Source organism: Berghia stephanieae, chromosome 1, assembly GCF_034508935.2.
Source record: "Berghia stephanieae isolate SIO BIC M18660-M18661 chromosome 1, UCSD_Bste_1.3, whole genome shotgun sequence".
Lineage (NCBI taxonomy): Eukaryota > Metazoa > Mollusca > Gastropoda > Nudibranchia > Aeolidiidae > Berghia > Berghia stephanieae.
Genome location: NC_088360.1, coordinates 99,245,802 through 99,264,943, shown reverse-complemented (window position 1 = coordinate 99,264,943; position 19,142 = coordinate 99,245,802). Strand labels below are relative to the sequence as shown.

At 36.4% G+C, this 19,142-nt stretch overlaps 1 protein-coding gene across 2 annotated transcripts in view; it reads right to left on the bottom strand.

Annotated features, from left to right (window-relative positions):
* Nucleotides 1-7,562: 7,562 nt before the first annotated feature.
* Nucleotides 7,563-19,142, bottom strand: part of LOC144962521 (uncharacterized) — a 39,475-nt gene continuing 27,895 nt past the window's right edge. The window contains exons 5-8 of one of the 2 annotated variants that reach the window (XM_078895532.1): nucleotides 18,767-18,852; nucleotides 16,538-16,747; nucleotides 12,262-12,290; nucleotides 7,563-8,133 (exon numbers count right to left, since the gene is read on the bottom strand). In XM_078895532.1, the coding sequence (XP_078751658.1) occupies nucleotides 12,262-12,290; nucleotides 16,538-16,747; nucleotides 18,767-18,852 (325 nt within the window). In that variant the 3' untranslated portion in view covers nucleotides 7,563-8,133. The remainder of the gene's footprint in view (nucleotides 8,134-12,261; nucleotides 12,291-16,537; nucleotides 16,748-18,766; nucleotides 18,853-19,142) is intronic. The other variant, XM_078895531.1, reaches the window with a different exon arrangement.

The following is a 19,142-nucleotide window of genomic DNA, read 5'->3' as shown; positions in this document are numbered from 1 at the left end:
ACAGGGAGGTCAGATAAAACATCAACTTCATCCGAGAAATAAATCTCAGTCCATTTGCGCGTTAACCCTCTCCTTACCAACCATAGGAAAATCGTCACATTCGTTACGATACAACCAACATTTTTCTTATTCAAATTTCTCTTATACATCATTAAAGAAAATGAACAGTATGTTGTAGAGCATGTTTTGCTAAGGAAATTAGGTATGGTAAGAACTTACTGCCATTTTGTTTGAGTGATACAAAATATATTTTTATGTTAGTTGGGTGGGAAGTTTTGGGAAAAATCCTGAAAATGTATGGTAAGGAGAGAGTTAAGTGAGTGCTCTACCAACTAGTGATCGGGACACCAGGACGGCATTGACTGTCATAAACTTGATTCAAAGAATTACGCATAATACGCTGATCTTTACAAACTTATTACTTATTAGATTTATGAATGTCATAGCTGGTGGATGGATGAGACAGAAAGAGAGAGAGAGAGAGAGAGAGAGAGAGAGAGAGAGAGAGAGAGAGAGAGAGAGAGGGAGATAGATAGATGTACCGATAGACAAACAGAAAGGCAGATGGAGAGATAGATAGATAGATAGAAAGGTATATAGATAGATGGATAGATAGATAGAGAGATAGATAGATAGATAGATAGATAGATAGATAGATAGATGGATGGATGTACAAACAGATAAATAGATGTGTGAATAGAAGATAGACAGATATATATATATATATATATATATATATATATATATATATATACAGATAATATATCTATGAATAGAAGGACTGATGGATGAATATGTAAATAGATAGACAGACTGACTGACAGATAGATGGATGGATGAATAGATAGATAGATAGATAGATAGATAGATAGATAGATAGATAGATAGATAGATAGATAGATAGATAGATAGATAGATAGATAGATAGATAGATAGATAGATAGATAGATAGATAGATAGATGGACATATATTATTTTCTTACCCTAAAGGTCCTACAGAGCTGTTTCGCGTTGTCTCTTTTGGACGAAATGTTCAATATTAAAGGTCGCTTGTTGTCTCCGTCATTTTCAAGAATATTTGCATGCATTCATAATAAACGAATGATTTGATTCAGTTCCTTTGTAGGCATTGCTCTTGAATCTTGTGAATTGTGGTCCTATAAATGTTGCTGCTTGAAGCTCGAAGAAATAAATAAGAATGTGAAATTATGTAAGCTTACATTAATAAACAAAAACAGATAATCTAGACACTACAGACTAATGAGAGAATAATATGGCGCTATTAAGGTGAATAAACAAAAACATTGATGGGGCAAGAAATAGTATATATGCTCCTTTGTAAGGAAGCACACATTAAAATGGAACAATAGATGTGTATAAAAGGTGTGCAATTAATTAAGGAACTGTGGGGGGAGGGGGGGGGGGGGAACTGTGTAGTGCAGTAAAGGAAGTGAAATAAAATAAAGTGTAGACTATTGTTAGAAAATAAATACAGTGGAATTTGAATTAAAGTTTTACAAAATGTAAAGGATGTAGGTATAAGTATTATTATAAGTGGCAGTAGTAGTAGTGGTAGTAGTAGGTGTGGTAGTAGTAGTAGTAGTAGTAGTAGTAGTAGTAGTAGTAGTAGCAGCAGTAGTAGTAGTAGTAGTAGTAGTAGTAGTAGTAGTAGTAGTAGTAGTAGTAGTAGTAGTAGTAGTAGTAGTAGTAGTAGTAGTAGTAGTCATAGTTGTAATGATACTGGTATGCAATTTGAGGAATAGACTATGAATGACCGGGAGAGTTGGAGGGACAAGAGATATAGGTAGTATAATATTTAAATGAGGTCCAATCCCGAGTTCATGCCGTGAGATGACAGGGTGTTAAGGATCAGTTCTGCCTCTCTGTATTTTCTATGATGTTTAGTGGTGTGACTAGAACTGAAGGACGGCCTTTGGATGTCCTGCAATCCTCAATGACTGGAACCATTGAAGTGGTGGGCGACAGGTTTGTCGTCGTCGTTTTCAATGGACAGTATGTGTTGTTCAAACATGTCGCCTAATCTCTTGCCAGTTTCTAGATGATTGCGTAAATCAGATCGCGATCCGTGCAGGTGAAGGCGTGTTGGATGCCCCACACTTTATCCGGGAATTTGATGGAATTTTCCACGAATTAGTGTGGGCATGTCCTGCATCTGCAGCGTCCACAAGGCTCCGTCTTACGTTGGTTACCGGCCAAGTCCATCTTCAAGCTGCTCCTAACTAGTATGTCCCTCAAATTGCGATACCGTCTGTAGGCGATTAAAGGCGATTTGTTTTAGTATCAGATTGATCGTTTGACCTTAAATAAACCACAAAACTTATTTTTCAATTTTTGCTTGAAAAATATCAAATTGACAACCCTGACTAAAACAACATTGATAGAAATTGAAGACAAATTGTACTTTTTATTTATGACCGAAATATTGTTGTATTTCATTTTACATTTTGGTAGTTATATAGCTTTTTCGATATTTATATAATAGTGGAAATGGGCCCGAGTAAAAACAATACCATGTGGGGAAAATCCTTTTCCTACACTGCAGTAGTACTTAAGTATGAGTATTAAAATTTAGTGAAATTAATCAAAATAATATAATTATAATCACCATTATACAAGAAACCAAACTTAGGGGACATAATAAATGAATAAATGAAAACCAAACATTCATTGAGTTATTTACCTTGTTTCAAAATGATTCTTGAAAAATGGGGATACTCGAAACACGGACAAGAAACTATATACCACAAATAAATACAAAAATAAAACAAATCAAAAACAAATCAAAAACAAATCTAAACAAAATAAAAATCAAATAAGCCAACAACAACAAAAAAACAACAAAAAAACAACCAACTGAAAAATAAAAAGAACCCCAAGGAAACAAAACAAAAACACAAACAAAACAAGAATCGCTTTGAGGTTCCGGCATATGTGGCTCGTCCATTCGGGTCATTTTCATATTTACACACGCGGTCCTTTTGTTTCCGTTCCTTTATAAGTACAACTTTGGGTCCTGAAGTATAAAACTGAGCTTTTGATATTTAAAAAAAACCGCCAAGTTTTTTTAAATTTTTAATTTTGCATTTAAAAAACCCACCAAACTGACCACAATGACTAAAGCTACATTGATAGAATTTGGAGACAAAATGCAAAGCATGTTATCGATGACTGATAGATTGATGCATATCATGTTACATGCCAGTTATTTATACAGTTGAATACGATATATATTTGAATTATCTAGATTTCACGTTTTTAGCTGTTCATACAAAATTGTGCCCAATTTTCAGTGATGGTCGACATAATTTAAAGATATTAAATCAAAGTAAATTCCGTTTATTTATCCTCAAGGGAAAATGTGTCTTTAGGCTCTCTTAGAAAGAAACTGGAGGCAGCAGAAATGTGGTTTCTTAGAGGGATGCTAAGAATCTCATGGACAGAGAAGAAAACTAATGAAGAAGTATTAGAGCAAGCTGAAATTAATAGGTTATTAATTTGTACAATACGAAAAAGACAAATGCAATTGTTAGGGCACCTAAATCGACATAAATGTATTGAACATCTTGCTCTCACAGGAAAGATAGAAGGTAAAAAGAGTAAAGGTAGACAAGAAAAACATATTTAAATAGTTTGAACAGCTGGGTGACAAAAAAAAAGAGAAGAGTAATATTAGTTTTCTGAGGTTATCTGATCAGAGAGATGAATGGCGTACCATGATCACCGATGTCTGGCACAGACTTGGCACTTGAAGAAGAAGAAGAAGAAGAAGAAGAAGAAGAAGAAGAAGAAGAAGAAGAAGAAGAAGAAGAAGAAGAAGAAGAAGAAGAAGGCTCTATTCATTGAGAAGACTGGAATGGTCCAGCCATTCGCCGTGGCGTAATACTGCAAAGTGAGCTAGGGTGACGTAACTAGCACGCACAGGTTACAATGCCTTAGGGTGCGAAGCAAAGACTGTTATCTACCGCTCTGCAGCGCATCTCAAAGCTTCAGACCTCAGACCTTTGTCCATACCATGCGCTTGGCACATTGAGCTGCTATGAAGTGCCACTGTTGTCTGTCGTGAGCTGCTTCCATCCCATTCCCTTGGCGCATCGAGTTGCTATGAAGTGTCACAGTTGTCTGTCGTGAGCTGCTTCCATCCAACGCGATTGGCACATTGAGCTGCTATGAAGTGTCACAGTTGTCTGTCGTGAGCTGCCTCCGTAGCATTCCTTTGGCGCATCGAGTTGCTATGAAGTATACCTGATTTCATCAAAACCACCCAATAAAATATATCGGCCAGTGTTTCTCGCATCAGATTACTCTCCTTATGTGTGACCAATCGTTACAAAACAGTATTTTATCGGGTGGAAACCAATGTTTAAATTCAAATTTTATTTTTTAGAATTTAAGTGAAAGTAAATGCTTACATTGGTCTGTTGGCCAAAACACCATGTCTCCTCTTTCTGGTGCGGCTATGTCATCTATTGAGATGACACTCGTCTTCAGACCGGAAGGTCCAGGGTTCGAGTCCCGTTCTAGCAGAGCATAGCTGAAGCCTTGGAAAAAGCTCTTTACTCAAGTGTAAAATGAGTACTTGACCATTAACAGCGATGTCTCTGTTGGAATTGTATTATTTCATTATCGCCTGACAGGCGTTATGTCTCATCTTGCAGGTTAAGTGATGTTGATGGCTAAAGGCCCAAGAGTCTTAATTCTTAGGTACCAACAAAAAAATCACTTATATTCCTTACGTCTGATCATTTTGACTTCAAACTCTATTTTCTTCATCAAACTCATCCCGAAATGATACCGGATTGATGGGATCCGTTACATTTTGTTTGATGAGCGCTCATGAGCGCGATGGGTTTGGTTATTTAAAAATATATTGGGGGGGGGGGGGGGCACCCTACATATTATCAATTTTATCCATGTGCATTTTAAAACATACGTGTGAAAATTATCATGTTGTCAATTTTATGCAATTTCTATTTACTGAGATAAATCTTTTGGTAAATATGCCTTTTATCATAATATTGACAAAGCTGTCATGCTCTGACTCCCCCCCCCCCCCCCCCAAAAAAAAAAAAAAAAAAAAAAAAACAAACAAAAAAAAACCCCAAGCAAACAGGTTTTTTTTTTTAATTTGGCCAGAAAACTCGTCAATAAAATATTGATCGATTAAAGTGGCTCTGATCTTGGCAAAAATTTTCAAGCCTGGGGCTTTGCGAAGTTTCGCTCAGGTTTGTGATATTTTGCTAAGATGAGGGTCATTTTAATCGATCGAAATTTGAAAGAAGAAGTTGTTGGCCAATTTTTTAAAAACATGTTTTTTTTTTGTGTTTTTTTTTTTTTTTTGGGGGGGGGGGCTGTTCGGAGAATGGCAGAAAGATATTATCTATCTACCTATGTTTTTAGAGTATGCTTTTTATGCTCCACCCTGCGTTGTTTAGATCAACGAGGAGCTATGCAAATCGTGAGATTTTTACAGGCCGGTGTGTACCATATTTTTGTTTTTCGAAAAGTCACAATAATGCACTCGGTGGATATTAATTCAATATTTACGAGTACTCGATAAGTATTTATAGCGTGAATAGTTTTATCTTTTTATTTCTCAAATGCGTAAACTTAAGCCTGGGTGAGGAAAGGACGGAAATGTGAAAATAAAATATTCCCAGAAGGCTCAGTAGCTTCTAATGGCTATAATGCAATGTTGTGACGATCAATCTAATGTTCGAAAAATTATCCACAATCGTGAATCGTCTTAAAGCCGCTAAGCTGCTGCTTCACAATGCAGTGGCAATCGGATACTCTGCAGACTCCGAACAACAACTACGGATGCAAGTGGGCGATGATGCCATACCCCATCGATGCAGAATGGCAGAATTAGACATGTCCTTGACCGTTGTCTGTTGGCAATCACCCATTGTCTTCCGTTACAGGAACAGAACCCAGGTATCCTCTTCTATCCAAGTGAAGATGCCATAACGTCACTGCCTCGGTTTCATTTACTTCCAAGTCAACATCTATCTCGTAAGTATCGCGTCCTTTTTCGAAGTCACTTTAGGGGAGTTATCTCGCATTTCCTCTGTATTTTACAAAGCCATCTCCCACAACGAGTTCAAGTAGACACCGCAGTTAGACCCCCATTGATGCAGAATGACTGTCGTTAGACCTGCCTGACCTGGGCATTGAGTATGTTGGGCACCACCCAATGTCTCCTCTTACTGGTATAGAACGTGGCCTTCGTAAAGTTATGGCCTGATACTGACCAAAAAATGACGTCAAAATGCCAGTCTTTTGCCACAAAAGAAAACAAATCGTGAGTTGTATTCAATAGTTCAACCAATGAAATAGCTTGTTTCCATGAGCTCTACTAACGACAACTTACAAGGCGGTGCAAAAACCAAATAATGACGTCAAACTGCCAGTCCTTTTGGATTTCAGTATCAGGCTATAACATAACAATGCCGACGTATAGAATCGGGGTGATTTACCTCCAAGTTCATGAGGCCACATGTCACTGTCCCGTTTTCTTTACTTCTAAGTCAACATCCATCGGGTAACTATTTCGTTCCTTTGCTTATCAGTGGCAGCAATTGGAGCAGCGCCCATTATGTGTTATAGAAGGGTTACCATATGTTACAGTGAATGACATAATCAGTCGGATGGTGAAAAAGTTTGAACTGAGATATTGCCGAGTTTAGTTAGAAGGTCAATTTTCATCAAATATGAATTCTTGTGATAAATGATTAAATCAACCCTTTTTGTTCATTTTCGGAAATACCAAAGCTTAATTTCACTTCTAAATATTTTTTTTACAGCTAGTCAAGTTGAAAAAGTATGAAATTTAAGAAAAGTTGATGGATACCTTTCCCATACATCTGACCATAACTTCATGAAATATCACCCGATTTACTTCAAATAAAGATTAAAATTCTCTGTGGAGCATATTCTTTCAGAAAATTGCAATCTAAAATGGTCACATTCCTACTGATTATGTCCTGCACTGAACATATAGTTTCTCTTTTTTTACAAAGCCATTGCCCATAACGAATGAAAGTCGATTCAGCCGCTAGACTCCAACAGACGTAGAACACATACCTACTGGACCGCGGTCTGTTGGCCAAAACACGATATCTCCTCTATCTGGTGCGGCTATGTCGTCTATTGGGATGACACTCGTCTTCAGACCGGAAGATCCAGGGTTCGAGTCCCGTTCTGAGCAGCGCATAGCAGAATCCTTGGAAAAGGCTCTTTACTCAAGTGTAAAATGAGTACTTGCCCATTAACAGCGATGTCTCTGTCGGAATATTTCAATATTGCCTGACAGGCGTTATGTCTCGTCCTGCAGTTTTAGTGATGTTGTTGGCTAAAGACCCCTTTTAAAGTGCTTTGAGCACGTTTAGTGGATATTTTCTCTAGATAGGTGCTCATGTACACATATTTGAAACAAACATTCTCTTGTCAAAATGATTCAAAATGTGCTTTGTCATTGGCTGGCGATTTACACTTAAAAATACAGTGATTGATTTACAAGAACGTTAAGAACAATGCAACAGTCAATGTTCCCTTTTGTTTTATTGATCACAGTGGAATGTAAAAAAATGTACAATAATTTTAAAATAAATTAATACTGTAGGAATATATCACAATTGTAGAAAATATTTAAAACGTGCTCGTTTTTGGATACTTTATAAATCAAATAATCAAAAATAATTTTCTTTATAATTTCTTCATTTCTATAAATAATTAATATAAACTTTACAGTCAACCAATGATGCTACGTAATTAACTCATTTAATCTTTAAAAACGTTCAAAATATCTTTTTTTTGTTTGTTCCTGGCTGTCTCTTATAATTGTCATCATAAAGCATCATTTAATCAATTCCTCGCACATGTTAAAAATGATAAATTTACTGATTGATAAATGCTCGTTTATAAGGATATATCTTTATATCCTTTAATTCGGATACGTTTCCTAAAGGGGAGCAACTCTGGAAATACAACTTGCTCAATTTTCAATAAAATGTAATGACCAGAAATGATTTCCAGTCCAGAATAAAACATCCTAGTTGGAGCAGGATACCCCGAGAGTCAGCATCTTAGCCTTTTGTCTGTATCTGCTTGCCACTGTGAATTAGAGGGTAGAAAGAGAAAATAAAACGAATAGTTATTAGATGCATACACATTTTATGTGACCCATGGACTCAATAAAACGGTATTTTGTTGGGATGACTGAGATGGCAAAAAAACAAATCAAAAACAACAAATGGACGGTATGGTCAAAATACAACATTTGTGACAATATTGTACGCCTTCTTGAAGACAATTGGCGTCGTTTCTTACGGCAACAAAAACTAAAATCTGACATTTCTAATCATTTTCACTATAGACTCATTTTTGGGCACCTGCCCCCCCCCCCTACACACACACACACACACCTAATACCGTTTTGAGAAGATAGGTCACATATTACACACTTCGATATCATTGTATTATTTTGTAAATAGCGCAGTTTTAGAAAGCTCTAACAAAGTTAATCTTCTTACTTTGCGTCCTTTCTACTTGACTTTGGCAAAGAACTAAGAACCAAAATACTAAGTGAAATTTTGTTCAAGAAAATAACAAAAGAGCAACAATAGCGAGTGTTAAATTAACCCAACAAAACAAACACACAACGAAAAGAGCCTTTTCCGAATACTCGAACCTAGTACATTCCATTCCGAAGGCAAGCGTCTTACTGCAATACCACATAACCACACAGATTGTAATTTGCGATGAATATACTACAGAATAAGAAAAACATTGCAAGAATAAAGGGTATTATTTATAATAATTTCATGACCAGCTCAATGCCTTATTTACTGTAATCTAAATTTGACTCATAAATTAAAACTCATTTTATACTACAAGCTTAAAATTGTGTACAACTTGACATGTCTGTGTCGTCAAATAAAAAGAAATAATATTATTCTACCCCTCTCCCTAAATAGTAACGCGTAATGATATCATGTTTACAGTAATAATTTGTGACGTCAGGTTATCAAGCGTAAATTTAATCAAAAATCAGATTCTTTAAAAAGAAATATTATCTGAATGTTTTCAAAGATATGTTTAATTCAAAGATGATGAAATAGGAATCGAATGAGGGGTAGAATAAATGATTTCTTACACTCTTGCGTTTTGGAATTCGAACTTTGTTTCCAACGCTCACTCACAAGCTCGTGCAGCGGTTGGGAACACGTCCGGAAAACGCTTCAACTGTCGTAACGTCACTTCCCTCGAAATGACGCATGGTACCTTAGTAACTGGCTCTAAACTATCCGAACAATGGCGGACGCCCTTATGAAATATTTCTCCGACAAGCATAAAAGCGTATCCAAGGGGGGGGGGGGGGCATTATAAATCTGATCATGTTTTGACTTTTACACATTCTGAACACAAGACATATTATGAAAAGTTCTTGCCACCATGAAGAATAAAAGTACCGATTTTCTTTATTTAGAACCACGATGGCCGCCTTTGCTGGGCGACGTGACATCAGACTATTGAATCCAAGTCCAAAAAGCAAGAGTGTAAGAATCGTATATTATAGCACTATTATTACATAGAATAGAGCAAAATTTGCTTAGTAGTAGAGAATACAGTAAGTTAAAAAGTGGTACACAGAAAATCAATTCAACTCCAATATTCCACAAATTTAAATAAGGAACTTCTTATTAGTTCATCGATTTAAAACATGGATGATTCCTGTTGACCTCAGAGGTTTGTTCGATGGATTATCTAAATTCTTTCCTAGAGTGCCTGGGCGAGGATTCTGCGCTGAATAGCGCAATTTGTTTTTAATCCGTGTAACAGAAAGAAAGTTAGGAGAGGATATTAATCAAATTCCCCAACACCATGAACAGACATTAGAATCACTACAGCTATGATTAAAATTCAGTTGTCTAGAGAAGATTGGTAAACTAATGATAAGATTGGTAAGCTAATAATTTAACTAAACTTGGATATTTATGTCGCGCAATATCAATTAGACGTGCTCAAAGCGCTTTACGAGACACGGCGCCTGTTAAGCGATATTCCAACTCTTTATTTCCCGACAGTGACATCGTTGTTAACGGCCGGGTACTCGTTTTACATATGAGTAAGGTGAGAGAATGTAAATAAACAGCATTTTCCAAGGACTCAAATGGGCACCGCTTGGAGCGGGACTCGAACCCTGGACCTTTAGGACCGAATAATATAGTGACACAAAACTTAGAAATTTAGATTGATTGACACCATTGATTCATGTCAATACGTTTTAGACATGATAATCATAATGATTTCCTTTCCATTCTTTAAAAATGTAGATATACCATTAAAAAAATTATTTAAAAACATTTTTTTTAAAACTTAAGATAATTAAGGTGCACACACTTTCAGGTCAGACAACCAAATACAATAATCGGTTTGATTCAACATTGTTGTAATGGACAATACTTTTGTTGGTTTGGGAGTATTTCCATTACATCAATGAGACCAATACAATTTGGGTTATCAGATTTGTAAACAAGTACACATTGTTTCATACCGGTGTGCACATATTTGCAAGTCTGATAACTGAAGGGAATTTTGTTTTATTTTAACATTGATGTAACTGACAAAATTTTGAGTTGATTTGAAAGTATTTTCATTACAACAATGAGCCAATAACAATTTGGGTTATCAGACCTGCAAATAAGTACACGTCGATTGATGCTATCGCCGTTACCAAAACTATAGTTTTGGTAATTCATTTACAATACAACTCAAACATATTTATGAAAAATGTTGATAAAATGAATCACAGGCAGAAGTTTGAGTAGGTACTTTTCCCCAGAATCACTGCAATATTCAATGAATAACAGCAACATTTTTGTTTGTGAATAGAAGATCAATACTTTTGCTAAGTTAGGAAGCCCCGGACAAAGGAAACACACAATCCACCACCATGATCCTTTACCAATGATAATATTAAAGAAGCATGAGTACAGTATTTACAAAAAAAGCTTTTTTTCAATGTTAAATGCAGTAATATGGCTTTTATAAAAGATGTAAATAGGCAAGATGGAAAGTATAATTCCACAAACTCAATGCTATCTGCAGTAATATGGCTTTATAAAGCATGTAAATAGGCATAGATGAAATGTAAAATTCCACAAACTCAATTCTTGGTTCATAGCCACAACAGTCCCGAAAATTATGATATCCATAACAGGTGTCTGTATAAAATTGACTTCATAGCAGCTCTTGTCTTTTAAGTTAAAATCGTTTGGTTGACGCTGAGATTTGTGTTCTTAGAACAACATCATCGTGGTTGATAAGGCAACGTTTACTAACTGTGGCCATATTTGTAAATTTATCCGAGAAAATGGACAAATGCATGCCGATGGTCGGTGAATTAAACCTATGAAGTCTCGATTTTCACGATCGGCAGGGTCAAAACTCTGAAGTCTATGTTTTGTTTAATTTTGGGCGGATCAGACGTAGACATCTGAGGTCTGATCCGCCCAAAATTAAATATAACATGCATGGTGCGCAAACCTCGTATGTGGATTTTAGAGGTTTGACAAAATCAATTCGTGAAGTCAAATTGTCTAGCGTTAAATTTGTGATGTCAAATTGTCTAGCGTTAAATTTGTGATGTCAAATTGTCTAGCGTTAACTTTGTGATGTCAAATTGTCAAGGATGAAATTCCACAAAACCATAGCGGTCAGCAAGTAGCATAAGTCAAATCTTTTTTTTTTTTTTTTTGAAATGTGAATAAATAATAGATAATGAAATAAAAGTCGTTAGAGGGATTTCTTTCATCATTGCTTTTTAGAATCCAAATGTTATTCCTATCGCACACTCGTCCCAAAGAGCCAGAGTGATAGGATATTCTATTGTGTTTTGCAAGTTGCCATTGATGTAAACCAAATTCTTGAAAAGAGAAAAATAATAAAAGTAAACGCAATTTCTGAATTAGGCTAATTATACAAGAGCTACAAATACTGTCTTCTGTATATAAAAGTATAACTCATGAATCTATGAAATGCGCCTTTAAGATTGCTAATTTTTTTTCGTCATCAACAAAACAAATAAGTTAAAAAATACTGAGAAGTTGGCTAACCAATTAATTTAAGCTCTTTCAAACTAAGATGCTGCTATTTAGTCAATTTCGGGACACCATGTGTTGTGTGTTATTTTGATGCATTAATATGGATACACATAGCCTTTATCAAAATGTAACATACTCATCGTCTCGTCCACCAAGTGTCTGTACCTGAAAACAAAAGTTAAAGTTCAACCATCCCCTCTTCAATTAAAAAGTAACTAAAATGATGAGAAAACGAAATTTAAAAAGGTTAATCAAAAAAAAAAAAAAGAAAGAATCAGAACAACAAAAAAAACGTATATAAATTAAAAGGACGGAATGTGTTAGATGAATAAATCAATTTGACACATAAAGATAATTACCCTATTATAATATAATATAATGTAATATAACAATTAAGATAGACCAATTGGCCTTTAAACGCCGTGTAAAGAGACATCAAATCGACATGTTAACAGATAATATGAATTGGAAGTTTTGATATTTCTTTGATGCTCAATAAAAATTTGAGTAAAAACTAAGTGTGCTTCTCCAACATCCTGGTTTGAGCGATCATAGTTACTGTTTCTGGAAATCCATCTATGTTCAAGTCCATAAGTTGCGAGAGGCACATTGTGCCCATCACCCCTTATAGGGAATGAGATTAGCGGAAGAGTAGTGTCCCTTGATTGGACGTCACCCATAGTCTGTGACGTCACCGGCGGAAAAGTTATTAGAGAGAGAACGTCATGTTGGTTGTGCGCATTCGTCTCTCGTCCTCGCGCGCGAGGACGAGAGACGTATGCGCACAACCAACATGACGTTCTCTCTCTGATAACTTTTCCGCCGGTGACGTCACAGACTATGGGTGACGTCTAATCAAGGGACACTACTCTTCCGCTAATCTCATTCCCTATACAAATCACACTAATTTATGTTACTCCAGTCACTCAATCCACCAAGTGCTCTTGTGAATGTGGAAAACGAATTGAAATGATGTGGGGTCTTCGATGTCTATAATGTCATGATGTGTGGTTTATTCCATTTGCACAGTGTTCGATATCATAAATAATAATATAACGTTGAGCAAAGAAGTAAGAAAGAAAAACCTCCTCCAAAATCAAAAATGCAACAAAAAACCCCAACTAAATAAGTGAATAAATAAAAAAATAAACATATATAAGCTAATATATAAGAGAGAAAAAAAAAGAATGGAAGAAATAATAATAATGTAATTTATTTATATAGCGCCTGTCCCATGCAATATAGCTCTAGGCGCACAATATACATGGCATGCAATATAATATATCATTAACAAAATACTCTTATCATATTATCAACAACAATTAAATGATGATAATACGGAATTATTTTAAAAAAATGTAAATTAGGGTAAACATGTTCTATGAGGTGACACTACAAAAATAATGTAATTAAACCCGTGGTATATTACGAAGATTGGCTATCCATTCTTTTTTCAGTTCTTCAGAAGATATGTTAGACTTTTTCAATGGGGATACAATAGCATGTTTCAATGACATGGGAACGATACCAAGATCAAGAGAATAATTTATGATCTTTGTTATCACGATGTTTAATATGGTAGCGTAACAAGGTTCGTGTAAAAGGATCTAGACTACACGATTTCGATGGAGAGGACATTATGAAAGCTTTGATGGTTTCCTCTGAAACAAGAGAGAAATTGGTGAATGGATGATCTCCCTTAGAGGGTTCAAAATAGGGATTGACAATTTGTCTAAATTTGATCGTATTTCAGCTACTTTGTCAATAAAGTATTGGCTAATAACATTGGAGAGGCTTTGGTTAGAGTATCTTGTGTGGAATTTACAATTATCTTTCTTTCGCTTTCCTGTAAGGGTGTTTGTTACACCGCAGAAAAGGGAGTTGTTTTACACTCGGCAATTTAACGTTATAAAATTTTGATTTAGAATTGACAAAAAGAAAGACAGAAGAATGTTAAGTAAATAACCGTTACTGGTAGGTACAGTAAATCAAATGGGGGAAAACCCGTCTACAAATTGTGACCCACGATTTCAATCTGGTATTATGTACGGGGTAATTCAGATATCCAAAAGTGAATTAAAAAGTTTAATCGATCGAATCTAATAAATTGAAATCTTATGCAAATAAAGAGAGTGACGTCATTTCTGAATAGAGAAGTTTAGCAGATCAAACGTATCTCGCATCTTGCATCATGTATCTATCACATGATCATTCTCATTATACGTAAAAATAGTGCCGCTATATGATTTTTGATTGGATGTGACAATCTAAAGATGTAAAGAGCTCGGTGATCCATATAAAAATCGCAAAATAACACTATTGATTTTTTGTATAATGAGACTGATCATGTGATAGATATGTGATACGTGATGCGTGATGCGTGACGCGTGATACGTTTGATCTACTAAACATAGAGAATTAACCCAAGTATTGTAATTATGATTAACTTTCTAATTTATTTTCAGCAAGTAAATAAACCCAGAACCCAAAATAACACTTTCTGAGGCCAACGGGCCATGAATGAATTTATTATAAATAATTAAATAACGAAAAAAAAATACTGGAAAGTAATTTTTAAAATAACAGCATTTGTGACCATTGGCCCCAAAACAGTGTTATGTCGGAGTGAGTCTTCATGATCAAAATGAAAATGAAGCTCTAGAATATAAAGTAAAAATAAAGTAGTCCTTCAGACCCACCATGCCCATGGAGCCGGAGTTTATCTCAGTTTCTATAGCGTAAAAAGAACAAAAGCAATTGCTTGCTAACCTTTGGATAGGACGCTAGTCTATCGCAAAGTACTTCCGCCAGATCTAACAGACCCAGCTACCCAATCACTGCTGGGTGGACAGGTGGGGGGGGGGGGGGGGGGGGGGGTCAGAAAAAAATCTCGACTACACCGGGATCGGTCTTGGTCCCGTTGCTTGTGAAGCGAGTGCTCTACCAACTGAACTATCGGGACCCCCTCTAGAATATAAATCAGAGTATATTCTTTCCTATGAATTGTAAAAGCGTAATATTTCATTCTAATTCTTATTATTTCGACACGAAACTCAATTTTTTTAAAAATCTGATTCATTCCTCGATACATAAAAACCAAATTTACTCGACGGGGTCACAATTTTGAAAGTCTTAAAATATCCTATAGATAGTATGCGCTTGGCTAAGAACCTCATAACATTGCCATCCGGAAGTATAACGGACCAACACACAAAGCTGTGTGTATCCATGAACGTTTATAGTCAGGTTAATACAGTTCAGTGACAACAAGATATGAAGTGAGTAGAAAAGTGCCAGAAGACAATAGAGAATAAAAATTTTTTTTTTTCGCGGCGGTGGTGGGGTTTGAACCTGCGACCTTATTGGTACGACAACTCCGCCTGGCAGGTGAGAGCGTGGCTCTACCGTGTGAGCTATCCACGAACACAAAAATATTCGTTTCAAACCCAAAGTCATTTCTAGATCCCTATCTCACCCACTTCTTGAGATCGCCGATTCGTTCACCACCATCGCGAAATAATTTTGACCAGCAGTTAAGCTTAATAGCCAATATTCTCATCACAAACATATAACATAGAAACGATTGAGACATTGAGTATGCTCCGGTGTATGGGGTGAATTTTTAATTCAGAAAAGTGAGTGGAGCAGGCACTTATGTTGGTAACAACAAGATATGAAGTGAGTAGAAAAGTGCCAGAAGACAATAGAGAACAAAAATCGGCGATCTCAAGAAGTGGGTGAGATAGGGATCTAGAAATGACTTTGGGTTTGAAACGAATATTTTTGTGTTCGTGGATAGCGCACACGGTAGAGCCACGCTCTCACCTGCCAGGCGGAGTTGTCGTACCAATAAGGTCGCAGGTTCAAACCCCACCACCGCCGCGAAAAAAAAAAAATTTTTATTCTCTATTGTCTTCTGGCACTTTTCTACTCACTTCATATCTTGTTGTTACCAACATAAGTGCCTGCTCCACTCACTTTTCTGAATTAAAAATTCACCCCATACACCGGAGCATACTCAATGTCTCAATCGTTTCTATGTTATATGTTTGTGATGAGAATATTGGCTATTAAGCTTAACTGCTGGTCAAAATTATTTCGCGATGGTGGTGAACGAATCGGCGATCTCAAGAAGTGGGTGAGATAGGGATCTAGAAATGACTTTGGGTTTGAAACGAATATTTTTGTGTTCGTGGATAGCTCACACGGTAGAGCCACGCTCTCACCTGCCAGGCGGAGTTGTCGTACCAATAAGGTCGCAGGTTCAAACCCCACCACCGCCGCGAAAAAAAATTTTTTATACAGTTCAGTGAGCATTACTCATAAACGCGGATGGCAAAAAACAATAACAAAGACCTGAGTGACGTCAACTTCGAACTATCTATAATGATTCGTGACGACTGTAGACTTACAATCAATAGGCTTCTTCTGCTCGTTCCAGTATTTAAATCCCTGCCTAGCCCGTTCGTTGAACGGATTGTCCCTGCAGTCGCCTCTATACGTCATGGGAACCATGGTTTGGGACCGACGGGGCATGCGCGGGGATGCGTACATGCTGAAGTCTGGAGGAGCCATCATATCCTCAGGAGGGTAAAAGAAGTTCTCTTCCGATTTGATCGTACCTTTAAGTAGAGATTATGAAATAAATATAACAAAGAAAGTATTGGACTGGAACCCTCAAGGCAGAAGATCAAGGGAAAGGCCACGAGGAAAATGGAGAAGAATTAAAGAAGCTGATAAACAGAGAAGTGGTAAGACCTGGAATGAGATAAAAAAAAGTTAGATCAGGATAGAGAAGGATGGAAACTGTTTGTCTGTGGCCTATACCCTGACCCAGGGTGAAAAAGGCAATGATGATGATGATGATGATGATGATGATGATGATGATGATGATGATGATGATGATGATGAAATAAGATGTAGAAATTAGATATTGAGCTTGATATTTTTTAATTATCTTTTTTTTTGTGTGTGGAAAGGGGGCGGGGGCATTTTTTACATAGCGCAATATTTATTAAACGTGCTCAATGAGCTTTACAAAGGGACCTTAACTAACAGCAACATGTAACATGTAGAACGCGACATGACGCCTGTTAGGCGATATTACAGAGATAACGCTGTTAACGCCAGGGTTTACTCAGTTTATACCTGAGTACGGTGAGAGAATGCGAGCAAAGAGCCTTTACCAAGGACTCAGCTATGCGCCGAGCGGGGCTGTCATACCACGTTGAATGTTTTTGGTTATTCATCTTAACAACGCCACCACCACAGTATCTTATTCGTCTGTAGTGTTTCATTCATCCTGTTTTGTTGATAAAAGGGAAACCCGAAACGTTCAATTTATCTGTTTTCTCATATTAAATTGAAGCTTACATTCAATTTCACATTGTTATTTAATGTAAATTTCCAGAATGGATAAATAAAGTTAAACTTATCTTATCTTATCTTACTACTATATTACTATACTATTACTATATTACTATTACTATACTATTATTAATATTACGTTTGTGCGGCTATGTGGTCTAGTGGTAGGACACTCGCTTTCGGATCGGAAGGTCCAGGGTTCGAGCCTCGCGCTCGGCGTATAGTTGAGTCCTTGGAGAAGGCTCTTTACTCACATTCTCTCACCGTACTCATGTGTAAAATGAGTACCTGGTCGTTAACAGCGTTGTCTGTGTCTGAAAAATTGTAAAATCGTCTAACAGGCGTCATGTCCCCTCCTACATGTTAAATGTTGGTGTTGACCAGGGACCTCTTGTAAAGCGCTTTGAGCATATTTAGTGGATATTGCGCTATATAAAAGCTCAATGTTTTATTGCTGGCTTTGTGGTCTAGTGGTATAATACTCGCCATCCGACCTGCAGGTTTGGTTCGTTCCATTCTGATCGGCGCAAAGTTGAATCCTTGAAAATGGCTCTTTGTTTACATTTTCTCTCCATACTCCACAGTCTTGTAACTGTGAAGCGCATAGAGCATGATGACCTAGTCATGTTATGCGCTATACAAGTGATATACATTATTATTATTATTATTATTATTATTATTATTATTATTATTATTATTATTATTATTATTATTATTATTATTATTATCATTATTGTTCTCAAGTGTAAAATGAGTACCTGGTCGGTAACAGCGTTGTGCCTGTAGAAAACAAATGCAATCTCGCCTATCAGGCGTCATGTATATCTCCTACATTTTAAATGTTGTTGTTCGCTTTGAACACGTTTAGTAAATATTTTGCAATATAAAAGCTCAATTTGAAATTTATATCTCCTACATGATAAGTACTGCTGTGCGCTTTGAACACGTTTAGTGGATATTGTGCATTTTAAAAACTCAACTTTTCCTTAAATACTAACGAAAGAGTGAAAATGGAGAGGCTTCGTATGGGAACATAACAGACAAATGTTTTCCACGTTAATTTGTGCATTGTTGTGCTGACGAAGGGTTTGTACCCGAAACGTCCATTGTCTGTTTTGTTCCCATACGAAGCCTCTCCACTTTCACTCTTTCGTTAGTATTTTCACGAACACCGGCTTCAGGCAGCCCCTACCGTTTACAACTTTTCCTTAGTAACTCTAAAAGACGTGTTTCGTTTCAAGAATAAGATAGCTACTAAGAAAGTCAAAACTCACCGTCAATAAAAACTAAATGGTTTCCAGCGTTGTTGATGCAGGCTTTGATATGACGCCAGGGACTGCCAAGTCTACCTTCACGGAATCTGAAAAATAATTAGACTCTACATCAATAATTGACAAAAAAAAAAAAAGAATGTGTCATTAACCATCTTCTTACCAACAACAGGAAAATCGTCACATTTAGTTTGTTACGATACAATGATCATTTTTCTTAACCAGATTTGTTTTTCACATCACAAATTTGTATGAAAAGTCGTTGTTTTATAAAGCATGTTAACCCCCTCCTTACCACCTACAGCAAAATCGTCACATTTATTACAACACAATATACGTTTTTTTTTCAGATTTATTTTGTACATCAAAAACTTTGAAG